Source organism: Girardinichthys multiradiatus, chromosome 1 (assembly GCF_021462225.1).
Source record: "Girardinichthys multiradiatus isolate DD_20200921_A chromosome 1, DD_fGirMul_XY1, whole genome shotgun sequence".
Taxonomy (NCBI): Eukaryota; Metazoa; Chordata; class Actinopteri; order Cyprinodontiformes; family Goodeidae; genus Girardinichthys; species Girardinichthys multiradiatus.
Window position 1 is genome coordinate 14,379,222 of NC_061794.1, and position 13,372 is coordinate 14,392,593.

Here is a 13,372-nt window from a genome sequence, read left to right on the forward strand (position 1 = left end):
TCCTCAGTGATTACACAGGGGAACCATCACAACATATTTTCTCGGTTGTAGCCCCATATTCCTGGGACCGAGGCAGTTATCAGCAGTGCAGAGGCAGATCAGGCAGGGTGGGAGCAGGGCAGGACCGGGTGCTCTCTGAACAGGAGCCCGACAGGCTGGTTTCTCCCAAGCTGATAACTTTGTTCTGGGCCAGTTGAGATGACATCATGACGGATGTTAATGAAGATGTTGGCGCAGGGGGCAGGAAGCCTTATCTCCTACGATGGCACCATGGCGGGTACGTTGGGTGGGGTGGGGGGTGGAGGTGGGGGTGGGGGGGTGTTGGGGTTGAGATGGACTAGACCACACTTATAGATCACACCACAGCACACTGGTACTCTACTTTAGTTGACCTCAACACACGCACATGCACACACACATACACACACACACACACACCTGACATGCTTTCTCCTTCTGTAGCTGGAGGAGGTGGCAGTCATATAAAAGGCTAAACCAGCTAGATAGAGGCCAGGTCACTGTGTGTGACTATCACTGTTTACCGCTACAGAGAATCTGTGAATTTTTGGAAATACGCAGTGGAAGTTGATCAATGAGGAGTCTGGCTTTAGGTTTGTGCTGCATGCAAATACTGAGTCTCACCGATTTAATTAATTCTAGTAACATTTAGCCAATATAAACAATAATACAATGTATATTCACTTCCAACTCCTATTCAGTAACTAATAACAGACATTTGCTTTATCAGATTTCTTGTTTTACTTTTTTCTGGTGTATTGGAGTAAGGGCCATTTTCAGTTATGTTCATATATAACCTATGCATGTTGGATGTTTTTGAGTTGTAAGGTTGTGGGAAATCCATCTGGTAGGTATTTGTGCGAATTTTGTCCGAATTCAATGGTTATCCCTAATTTTTTAAGATTTCAAGGAAGAGGAAAAATATACCAAATGCAGCCAGTGAAAAATTATTTTCCTTAAGTCTATTTTAAATGCATTTATATTTTTGATCATGTATTGGCAATATACAAATGCTAATAGTAAATATAGTATATAGTTTTTCCAAAAATAATAAACCTAAGTAAGTATAATATTTCACACTTGTTTTTAACTATACTGCAAATTTACTGTAAATATGTAAAACATCAGCAAAATAATGTCAAAATATCAAACTAGACATGACAGTGTTTTATTTTGTTCTTCTAACAATTAATTTTAAGCTGCCAAACAAATGGAATAAAAAAATGGTATTCAGCAAGCACTGGGACAAGGAGAGAGAGAGAGAGAGAGAGAGAGAGAGAGAGAGAGAGAGAGATAGATAGATAGATAGATAGATAGATAGATAGATAGATAGATAGATAGATAGATAGATAGATAGATAGATAGATAGATAGATAGATAGATAGATAGATAGATAGACAGATAGATAGATAGATAGATAGATAGATAGATAGATAGATAGATAGATAGATAGATAGATTTCTAAGGTGCCTTTATGCGGTGTTGGCTTTTAAAAGCACTCATAAGACTGCATACCAAATTTTCACACACAACAATCTATAAATTGGGGGCCAATAAGGGACAAGGTCAGTTTGATGTATGCAATAAAACGCAGTCATACACCTGGCTGGCTCACAGTGGATGGACTGTGTCTCTTCTTCTACAGCTGCAGCTGCTCAAAGAGGAAAGGAATGTTTAAAAACGATCTAACAACATTATCTAGATGAAAAAAAGACAAAAATAAATAAATCAATTGCCAACACAAGCAAATATTTTGCCTGTAGAATCTTCTTGCACTCTTTGATTAGCTGGGCAAGATGTTTTACTTAATGAGTAATAATATAATGTACACTCAATCTGTTACCAAACAAGATTTAGACATATTCCATAGAAATGTTTTAGTCTTCAGTGAAACATACAGATTAATGATGAAGGACAGAGGGGTATGCTACTTCTCGATTTAAACCAGGCTATGTAAGGAGCTATTTTTCTGTTGCATTCTGTTACTTGAAATTTTTTTAGTGAAATGCCAAAGATACCTAAACATTCATCTGCTTTGAAAAAGATGCTTTTAAACTACACTGTCACATCTCAATAATAGTGTCCAACAACTAAAAACAAGGTTGAGTTAGCTAAGAAGATGCACTGGTAACTAAAAACACAAAGTTTTAAGTGTGTATTTTATTTTTCTTAACAAATAATAATTAAAAATGATCATATATTCTTTCAGCTGATGTCTGTGCTCCATGATGTGTCGCCTCCTGAACATCTTGTTGGCTTTGCTGAGCCGCTCCCTTTTTGCCATCCATGGGGTTGTGACGGTGTGGCGAGTCGTGGCTGTTAAAGGGGAGCCCCTCCATTGGCTGTTGCTTTCGGGCGTGGCTCTGTTGGGCGTGGAAATGGTCCTCACCCTCAAATGTACTCGCAATGCAGAGTGGAAATGGTAATAAAATACAGTCTTACAATTACACTAACGAATAGTGTTGTGTCAGCATCAGAAGGTGTGAAGCGTTAGCAAACAAGGGCTGACATAAGCTTGTTTAAGGAGCTCCTGACTTTATTAGTCTGTTGACTTTGAAGAAAGCCAAGATAAACAAGGTAGATTAATACCAGCTTTTGTTGTGAGACTTGAATGAGAGAAACTGTTGAAGATTAAAGGGATTGCTCAGCTCTTCTGAAAATGAGAAGTACTTGGAATATAAGCTACAACAACATTTAATTTAAAATGTCCTCCAACTGATTTGCTAAGTCTGCCAGTAGTCTCTCTCTCATCCACAGTTCTGTCTGTGTGTACCCTATACATTAGATGTTAGGTAGCACCCAAAAAAATACAGGCCAAATCCTCTGCCAGATTCTCCTGCAGGTATTCAATCTTGCTTTTAGCTTCGCGTGCTGCCCAATGTGTGCCAGCCAGGTGTATGACTAGCACTTGATATGCAGCTAATTGTCAGTATTTGTGTGCATGGGTCCTGCAACTTTGAGATTGTGTGTGATGCAAGCATGAATGCGTCACGTTTATACCTTCAGGGAAAGGGCCAGCGCAATCGGACATCTGGAGGCTGGGGTTTTTGCTTGTGTGGCTGTTTGCTAAAGTAAACATTTTGAGGAGTTTTAGTAGCTGTTACATATGACTAAAAAAGACATACATTAAAAAACAGAATCTCTGTTTACTGGTTATTTCCAAGCTAGCATTGGCAGCACTTTCAAACTTTTAAGTTTCAAGTTGCAAGTGGTTCATAAATAACACTCAATGTTTTTTTTATGCCCTTTGATATATATGTTTATATAAATAATTATTAATTACTTGAAATCAGAGTCAGAGTAGAGTTATACTTTGAAGTAACGGGCTTGCTCCAATACAATATCTATCTATCTATCTATCTATCTATCTATCTATCTATCTATCTATCTATCTATCTATCTATCTATCTATCTATCTATCTATCTATCTATCTATCTATCTATCTATCTATCTATCTATCTATCTATCTATCTATCTATCTATCTATCTATCTATCTATCTATCTATCTATCTATCTATCTATCTATCTATCTATCTATCTATCTATCTATCTATCTATCTATCTATCTATCTATCTATCTATCTATCTATCTATCTATTTATCTATCTATCTATCTATCTATCTATCTATCTATCTATCTATCTATCTATCTATCTATCTATCTATCTATCTATCTATCTATCTATCTATCTATCTATCTATCTATCTATCTATCTATCTATCTATCTATCTATCTATCTATCTATCTATCAAGAAGTTTGAGTCAACATAAACTGACTAAACCCTTTTAACATGAGCCTCAAATGGATATGAGCATTTAATGTCACATCTTATTCAACAGCAGGCTATATTTCATTCAAAAGCTGTAGCTTTTAGGCACATCCAGACTGAACATCCCCAGACATGAGCTTTCTTCAGGCCTCTGCCTTTCTCACTGAATCCTACTTTGAAGTTCTCTTCTCATGAAGGCTTTGCTCTGTCAAGTGGGATTTGCATATATGATGAGAATAATTGCCTGTCTGAAATTTGATGCTACTTTTGGGAAAAAAGAAGCCCTTTATTTTTTAGTGGGTGGTAAAAAGAAAGAAGAAAAAAAAAAACATGTCACTAAAAATAACCAACTATCACCTTCTTAACCCAATGTTCCTCTCCTTCGGTGTTCCTCTTTTAGGTTCTCCCCTATGGTTTTCCTCTACCTCAGTACTGTCATCCCATCCATTTGGTTTCTAGAGCTGAGCCTATTACAGTCCAAGCTGCCCCTCAACAATTCCTCTAGCCACGAGCTTCGTTTGCTGGACCACATCCCGAACACAGTGGTAAGCATCCCATCCCAAAACTGTCCTGCCTGCCTCGCGCCCCATGTGAACACATTAAAGCGACACCTGATAATAGATAAGATTTAAATCTGAAAGAAGGCTGATAAACTAATAGTGGCAGGAAAAGTGTAATAGGCACACTGAGATAACTACTGGATATAGGGTACTGCTTAAAAAAAAGATCAGATTTCCCTTGTGGGGTGGTTTTAGTGCGGTTTCTTTCATGTAGGATTTGGGAGCATTTTTTGCCCCACTCTGGGCAGAAGGACATGAAAACTGAAGGCATATTATTTTCAAAACAGAACCCTAAAAGTTGCATTCACAATATAATTTGATAGAGCCTCGGCGGAAGAAGCAGATTCACACTTTGCTCTTTAATACCAAAACTAGAAAGGATAGATCCTGTTTTATGCATAATAGACATTATGTTTATTTGATCATGCAGTGCCTCACAGAAGTATTACATCTTGAACGTTTCTTGCATTTTGTTCAGAACCATTGTTTGGGATCTTACTGGATAGACCAACACAAAGTAGTGCAAAACATTAAAGTAAAAGTAAAAAGATACATGTTTTTTAAAGTTTTGTTTTACAAATGAAAATTTAAAAAGTGTGGCATAGCCTCTGAAACACCCCAAAAAATACAGTGGCCTTCAGAGGTCACCTAGTGTGTACCTGTGTTTGATTACTTCTCTGTATAAACCCAGTTTGTTAGAAAACATTATGGGGGAAAGCACAATGAAAGACCAAGAGACACATTAAAAAGGTCAGGGTTAAAGTTGAAACATTCTGGATCTAAATGCCATATGTGATAGAATACTAAAACTGCACACCACCCTTACAGACATCCATAGTGGTGGCAGCATCATGTTGTGGGACTCTTTTCTTCAGCAGGTACAGGGAAACAGGTCTGACTGGATGGAGCTAAATACAGGGCAATCTTAAAGGAAAGGGCTAAAAAGATTTGAGAGTCCTCATGTTCTAACAAGACAACACTCCTGAACATACAGCCAGAGCTAGTGTGGAGTGGTTTATTTTAAAACACACCAATATAGAGCGTGGTACGTTTTGTAGTGCTAGAGCTCATGTCCCATATACAGATTCCTTGAAGCACCCATCCTAGGTTTGAGCCCCAACCCCAGAGACCCATGCTGCATGTTTTCCACCTCTCTTAACCCTACTTCCTTTCTGCATACTTTGGAAAAATAACATAAAAAGGTGCCAAATAATAATAATAATAATAATTAAAGCACACTAATGTGTTAGAATGGCCCAGTCAAAGTCCAGAGATCCAACTAGATCCAACTGAGGATTTGTGACAAGACTTGAAAATAACTCTTCACAGACACTCTTGGACATTGGACATATTTTGGAGGAAAAATGGGCTTACATTTCAGTTTTTCAATGTGCAAAGTGTTAGAGACACACTCTAAGAGACCTGCAGTTGTAACTGCAGCAAAATATATTCCTAATAAATACTGACCAGCGAAATACACGTCACACTTTTTAGAGTTTAATTTGTAAAAAGAAAAATAAAGCAATTTACAATTTTCCTTCCACTTAGAATAATACGTTACTTTGTTACTTTGCTGGTTTATCACTGCAGTCCGTAGTTTTAATTTTAGGAAAGGTTCAAGGTGTATGACTACTTGTGCACAATGTGTTCATTCTCCAGGGTAATTAATATGGATATAGACAAGCATGTCTTCTTTATCGTGCAAATTATGTTGAAGAAGAGACTAGACTGTGCCGTTTCATTCACACAGGGCATTGAGGAACTTGAACCGGAGAACTGGGTGGCAGGACTGGAGCAGACCATGCTTATTATACTGGTTCTGGGTCGCTGGCTGATGCCCAAAGGAGACATGTCACGGGACCAGCTCTCACAACTCCTTATGGTATATATTGGACTGGGTGCTGACATCTTAGACATCTTTGATACTTTCAAGGAACCTAAAGTTAAAAATAACAGAGCGGTTGTCATTGTTGGCCTGGCCCTCTTCTCTTGGGCGCTCATGCAGTTTCCTCTGGTTCTCACCCAGACAAGAGCTTCACAGGGTGCCCTTCCCCAGAGTAGCTGGAATAGATTCCCCTGCTGTCATGGGCCTTCATCCTTAATCCCCTCTTGCTGCTCCAATGAGATATGGAGTTTGTTGCTTACTGTGGGACTCCAAGATGCCCCATTTCTGGTTTATCGTCTATACCTCATGATAAAAGAGCAGGTGCAGAACCAGCTGATGATTTTTTTCACCTGCAAGAACATGCTTATTGTCCTTTTGGAGCTTTACAGGATCTCCGTGGTGCATTTTGAACAGCAGGTTCGGCCCTCAGTGCTTAAAAGGAGTGGGGCTTTGGCGACTTATTGTCAAACCTTTGGTGGCAGTGAGGAAGAGGAGGCTGATGAAGAGGAGGGTAAACAGGGGTGTAGTGTAGAGCAAAGTCCTAGTATGGACATGAAAATGGGACTCGACGGAGAAGAAGATTATACAGTGTTCACATAAAGAAAAGGCTGCAAATACCGGGAAGCTTGAATTTGGCCCCTTATGTGTATGTGTGTTAGGTGGTGGGGGGACTGTTTTACAACCATCGTACCTGCCATCCCTTACATCTCAGCCTCATTTTAAGACAGTCTAATCTCTCAGGAGGTTTGGTAACAAGATATAGAACACAAAAGAAGAGTATGTCCCTACAAAGAAAAGAGCAGATAGGATTTCTTGCAACTCTCTTTGATAAGACTTCAGAAAACTCTCTGCAACAAAAAAGATCACTTCAACACTCTGACTCAAGAGCTGTCAGGTTCATATAAAGCAGTTAGTAATGACAACACAACTGCTTGCTGCTTTGTATTAAACCTTTTTTAATTGCACAGAAGGTAGAAGAATTTGATTAAAGTCTCTGTTAGCATTTATTATGGCTTTTACTATCATATAGGACCTGAATCAGCATGAGGTGTGAAGCATTTGCAAATGTGTTTTTATTAGTTAATGAACTTTTTTCTAATAAAGACATTTAAAAACAAATTAAAATGGCACATGGCTGTTTATTTTACTTTACTCGCCATGAGATGGCAGTGTTGCCAAGTCAGCCAAGGAACACTTCCCAGGGCTGAAACACACATGAAAGTGAAGCATTGAATGTGTTCAAACTTTAGTATGTTTTGCTTTGGCAAGAATAATCTCTATATGTCATGTTTGCAAGATAAAAATCACTGTGTCCTGCACTGCTAGTGGTAAATTAAAAATATTTAGTCACCTTCTGTGTTGCAATTAATAATCAAACGTAATCATTAATCTAAAGACAAATCATGATAAGCGGGAGGCAAGTGAAAAGGTCTGCTTCTCCCTTCTCGGGTTGTTTTCCTCCTGAGCACAATCAGCTTACTGCAGCCTGCTTCAGAACTCCCTCTATTTTCATAATGGCTGAAAGAGCACACTTGTGATTATGTGGGATTTGCTATCACTTGCTTTCTTTCTAAAGTCGAAAAGGTGCTTTTGAGAGATTCCTCCACATGGCCACAAAAGCAAGAGACTCTTAAATAGCCTATGAGGACGGGGGAAAACATTTGATCTGAAGCCTAGAGTCTCAAGGTTTCAAGCTACTTCAAGGTGGGGACAAACAGCCGCGGCACAACCCCTCTTTGCAGACCCTCAAGCCGCACAATATGTCAGATGGGGGCTTGGATGTAGCCCTCCTGCATTTATGGATGATCCTCTTTGCTGTACGTCTCCTGCTTCAGAGTCGAGGCAGGCAGAGACTGAAGAGCGGCAATGGCAGCGAGTGGCAAATCATTCAGGGGTCTTTTTAAGACTGTCCTGTATCTGTGTCCATCAAATTGTTGCACTTCACCTGGCCTTCACTGTAATGACAGGAGCTCCGACTCTATTTCCTCTTGTTTAAAACAAAGAGAGCATAAAGAACAAGATTACTTGTGTGCAGGGTTCCTACACATTTTAGAAATGCATGGAGTTTAGAATTTTCAGAACTTTTCAAGTATGGAAAACAAAAAAGTATGGAAAAAATATTATTATTTCCAGATTTTCTTTCTTATCATATTGTCTAAAAGCTATGTTCTTCCTTCCTCTTTGTGTCCTTCAATCCTCCCTTTCTTTCCTTCTATCTTCCCTTGTGTCCTTCCTTTCCTACCTTCTTTTCTCCCTTGTGCCACTTAGACTTTGTTTCCTCTGGTTACGAGTAAAGAGAACACGAGTATAGTACGGTGGCCGGGAGGTGCAAACCAACATTACAAAATCTGTAACACTTTTGCAATGCTTGAGACAAGTTCACATTACAGAAAACAAATTTCAACACTTCAATAACACGTGAAACACCTTTACATGTCCCTAAACACATTTACAATGACAAAACGGAAAGGGAATGTACCAACTCCGATGCTGACACGGAAGTGATAACAGGAGTGCTCATGACCACCCAAGATGGACAGCAATCGAGTGGCGTTTTGCCCGTTTTGTGGCACATATGAGTAGATTACGTGGTTTTGCTCTTTAAGTGGTTGGTCCACTACTATTAGAAATGGTACTTCCACCACCAGAGGGTGCAACAGGGTACCAGACCAGCTGTAAAAAATGCTGCCACGGTGGCTGTCGGTGTTTTTGTGGAAGCCAATGCTGATTATCGGCAAATGGGTTGTCATTATAGTTATTAGCTACTGACTGTTAGTCAGTAATTACTTTCAAATGATGTCATTATTGGTTATTATTTAATAAATAGTGTTAGAACCATAACATAGGGTGGCTGTATTTATTTGAGATGGAAACTATGTCCTAAATAGCATTATGTGTATGTATAACGTGCTGAAAGGGTGACGAAGAGACATTCCACAAAGCCAGTTTATTATAGATGATAAATTTCGGAAACATCATGTCAGAGTATCTTTCATTTATGTTATCCTCTTTCAGGTAATAACTGAACATACATATGTTTAAACGGTCGTAAAATAATTTCTGGTACGTTATTAAGTATTTTCCCCTGGTGTTGGTTGGTTTTAAGCAAGTATTTGGTCTTTTACAGCTGTTATTTGAAATGTTGTTTGAGGCTAGTCAGGTCCTTTCAGGTTGGCGTGTCACCATGAGGCGACTGTTAGCATGCTACATTGTGTGTGTGTCTGTGTGGCCTTTGTAGCTAAGTGAGATATATCTTTGAGAACTGAAAATTAGTTTGACACATTAGTGGTTAAATTTACTGTGTGCAATTTGTGCAAGTGAGCATTTGTGTTTCGTGCTTACAGGTCCTTCTCAAAATATTAGCATATTGTGATAAAGTTCATTATTTTCCATAATGTCACGATGAAAATTTAACATTCATATATTTTAGATTCATTGCACACTAACTGAAGTATTTCAGGTCTTTTATTGTCTTAATACGGATGATTTTGGCATACAGCTCATGAAAACCCAAAATTCCTATCTCACAATATTAGCATATTTCATCCGACCAATAAAAGAAAAGTGTTTTTAATACAAAAAACATCAACCTTCAAATAATCATGTACAGTTATGCACTCAATACTTGGTCGGGAATCCTTTTGCAGAAATGACTGCTTCAATGCGGCGTGGCATGGAGGCAATCAGCCTGTGGCACTGCTGAGGTCTTAAGGAGGCCCAGGATGCTTCGATAGCGGCCTTTAGCTCATCCAGAGTGTTGGGTCTTGAGTCTCTCAACGTTCTCTTCACAATATCCCACAGATTCTCTATGGGGTTCAGGTCAGGAGAGTTGGCAGGCCAATTGAGCACAATGATACCATGGTCAGTAAACCATTTACCAGTGGTTTTGGCACTGTGAGCAGGTGCCAGGTCGTGCTGAAAAATGAAATCTTCATCTCCATAAAGCTTTTCAGCAGATGGAAGCATGAAGTGCTCCAAAATCTCCTGATAGCTAGCTGCATTGACCCTGCCCTTGATAAAACACAGTGGACCAACACCAGCAGCTGACACGGCACCCCAGACCATCACTGACTGTGGGTACTTGACACTGGACTTCTGGCATTTTGGCATTTCCTTCTCCCCAGTCTTCCTCCAGACTCTGGCACCTTGATTTCCGTATGACATGCAGAATTTGCTTTCATCCGGAAAAAGTACTTTGGACCACTGAGCAACAGTCCATTGCTGCTTCTCTGTAGCCCAGGTCAGGCGCTTCTGCCGCTGTTTCTGGTTCAAAAGTGGCTTGACCTGGGGAATGCGGCACCTGTAGCCCATTTCCTGCACACGCCTGTGCACGGTGGCTCTGGATGTTTCTACTCCAGACTCAGTCCACTGCTTCCGCAGGTCCCCCAAGGTCTGGAATCGGCCCTTCTCCACAATCTTCCTCAGGGTCCGGTCACCTCTTCTCGTTGTGCAGCGTTTTCTGCCACACTTTTTCCTTCCCACAGACTTCCCACTGAGGTGCCTTGATACAGCACTCTGGGAACAGCCTATTCGTTCAGAAATTTCTTTCTGTGTCTTACCCTCTTGCTTGAGGGTGTCAATAGTGGCCTTCTGGACAGCAGTCAGGTCGGCAGTCTTACCCATGATTGGGGTTTTGAGTGATGAACCAGGCTGGGAGTTTTAAAGGCCTCAGGAATCTTTTTCAGGTGTTTAGAGTTAACTCGTTGATTCAGATGATTAGGTTCATAGCTCGTTTAGAGACCCTTTTAATGATATGCTAATTTTGTGAGATAGGAATTTTGGGTTTTCATGAGCTGTATGCCAAAATCATCCGTATTAAGACAATAAAAGACCTGAAATATTTCAGTTAGTGTGCAATGAATCTAAAATATATGAAAGTTAAATTTTCATCATGACATTATAGAAAATAATGAACTTTATCACAATATGCTAATATTTTGAGAAGGACCTGTAGTTCAAAGCAAATATATAAGAAACATGAGTACAGAGATGTAAGGAAGACATTAAAGAAATTATTTTATTGGAACACATTTTCATTCATTTGCTATAAGTTGCTAAAAGTTAAACTTTGTTACTGTGTAAATATTTTTGGGCTGTAAATAAAATTCCCTCTACAGCTACCTGAAATCGAAGCATTGTGTCGGAGTATCTTTCATTCATGTTATCCTCTTTCAGGCTGCAACACCACAGGTTGTCACAAGGTTGCCAGAGGGTGCCAGACCAGCTGTAAAAGCCTCCAGGATGCTGCCTTCATTTTACTGCGATCAAGCCAGCTGCCTCCACTTCGAAGATGATGGTCAAATCAGCCTTCATGCGGTTTTGTTTGCACCATCATAAATTACGGCAGTGGCGCTTGCTGAGATCTTAGTGGAATCAATATGTTTTAAATAAACCGACGCGTGCTGGTTGATGTCACTCTTGCTGTTATTTATATTAGATATTTAAAAATTCACCCACGAATATATAGATAAAATTTTTTATTTTTCCTCACTGTGTTATGTGGTTATTTTTGTGTTCATTATTTAAACATGTTCATTTATATTCCTTAAGCTTCCACGCTTATTACAATAAAATTGTTTCCAGTGACCAGTCTGACTTCAGGTTGCCAGAAGAACACCTCCAGCTGTCACTCATCAGATTTCACTAACATCTGATATAGAATTTGAAAATTAACAGCCTTAAAAATATAACATTTTATGTTTATTTTCCCTAAGTTTCTGTGTTTATTGCAACAAAACAGTTTACTTCCAGTAATTACTCTCACTCCGTGATGACAAGAGAACACTTCCAGATTCCACTCATCGATTTTCATCAAGACCTGATGTGAAATTTTAGCATTAAAGCCCATCAATGTTAGACATTTCCCATCTATCTTTTACTACAAATATATTCATATCATGTTTTATTGTCCAATCATTTCTGATTTCATTGCTATCTGCAACTACCAAACCTAATGCAGTCCAGTATTTAAACAACTGAAGGGGTAGTTGCAAAAATGGGGCAAATGGCACTTGATTGCTGTCCATCTTGGATCATCATGAGAGCTCCTGTTATCACTTCCGGGTCAGCCTCAGAGTTGGTGCATTCAGTTTCCTGTCTGTCAAATGTACGTTTGTTTCGGGACTTGTAAAAATGTTTCACATCTTGTTAAATTGTTTTCTGAAACGTTTGTGTAAAAGTGTTTCAGACTTAATAATGTTGGTTTGCACCTCCCGATACACCGAAGAATAGCAGGTTTCCTGCAGAGTCTAAAAAAGTCTTGGAAAATATGGAATTTTAAATGTTCTTTTCCTTCTATTGTTCTTCCTTCTTCCATTTCCTTCTTTGTGTAATCCCCCCTCTTTCCCTTTCTTCCTTTCATTTTCTGATTTTCTGAGGTTTCATATTTAAAACCTGCCCACTGCAGAAATATCTACCATAAATTCATAGCCAAGCTCAGTATTTTATATTTTAAGAATTATGAACTCTTCAAGATTGGGTGTGGAAAAATATGAATCCTGTGTGTGTATTTCCCCGCTCCTGTCCAAGTGTAACAAGGATCAGTTTATGCGGGAGATTTTCTAAAACAATGACTCTAGGCTCCCTCTGAATGGTTTCTTTTGAGAGCACTACTGTGTTTCTTCAGTGGTCTGAATAATTAATGAGAGAGTCATCTTTTAAGAGCAGTAAAAGAGAACAGTAGTGAAAGTTCCCTGTTCAATTTTAGATTTTCCATTCAAATAAGCCTCGTGGAGATCAGTTCATAAAGTCACTCACAGGCAAGCTACATCATATTGGGCCATTTTGGGGGCATAGCTTGTCCTGTAGGCACTAGAGTTTTGGGAGAATCCGATGTTCATGTGACAGCACCATGTAGGCAATACAATGGGTTGATGAAAGCACAGCTTGCTTGTGAAGAGAGTCATTTTCCTCTTCAGATTAACTGCATGCTTTAACAAGATTGTGTGGGCATGTGGGAGGATGGGGATGTCAGCTGATCCACGGGCTGCCCTACATAGATAGAGAAGAAGAGAGCATGGAAACTCAAAGCAAGCAAGTCCATGGCACACACACAAAAAAAAAAAAAAGATGTTGACTCTTAAAAGTCCTTAGTTGTGATTACCTGCACATTAATTCATTAGGGTCCATAAAAACTG

General features: G+C 39.2%; 1 protein-coding gene across 2 annotated transcripts; it reads left to right on the plus strand.

The window, feature by feature from the left end:
• Nucleotides 1-349: 349 nt before the first annotated feature.
• LOC124874585 (transmembrane protein 26) lies at nt 350-7,308 on the plus strand. 2 transcript variants are annotated; one of them, XM_047375999.1, is made up of 4 exons: nt 350-611; nt 2,228-2,440; nt 4,192-4,336; nt 6,102-7,308. In XM_047375999.1, exons 2-4 carry the CDS (start codon nt 2,244-2,246, stop codon nt 6,834-6,836), a joined length of 1,077 nt encoding a protein of 358 aa, XP_047231955.1. In that variant the 5' UTR covers nt 350-611; nt 2,228-2,243; the 3' UTR covers nt 6,837-7,308. The 2 variants fall into 2 exon arrangements, with proteins under 2 accessions (XP_047231955.1, XP_047231948.1); XM_047375992.1 differs by lacking the exon at nt 350-611 and having other exon boundaries at nt 1,503-2,440.
• The last annotated feature ends 6,064 nt before the right edge of the window (nt 7,309-13,372 follow it).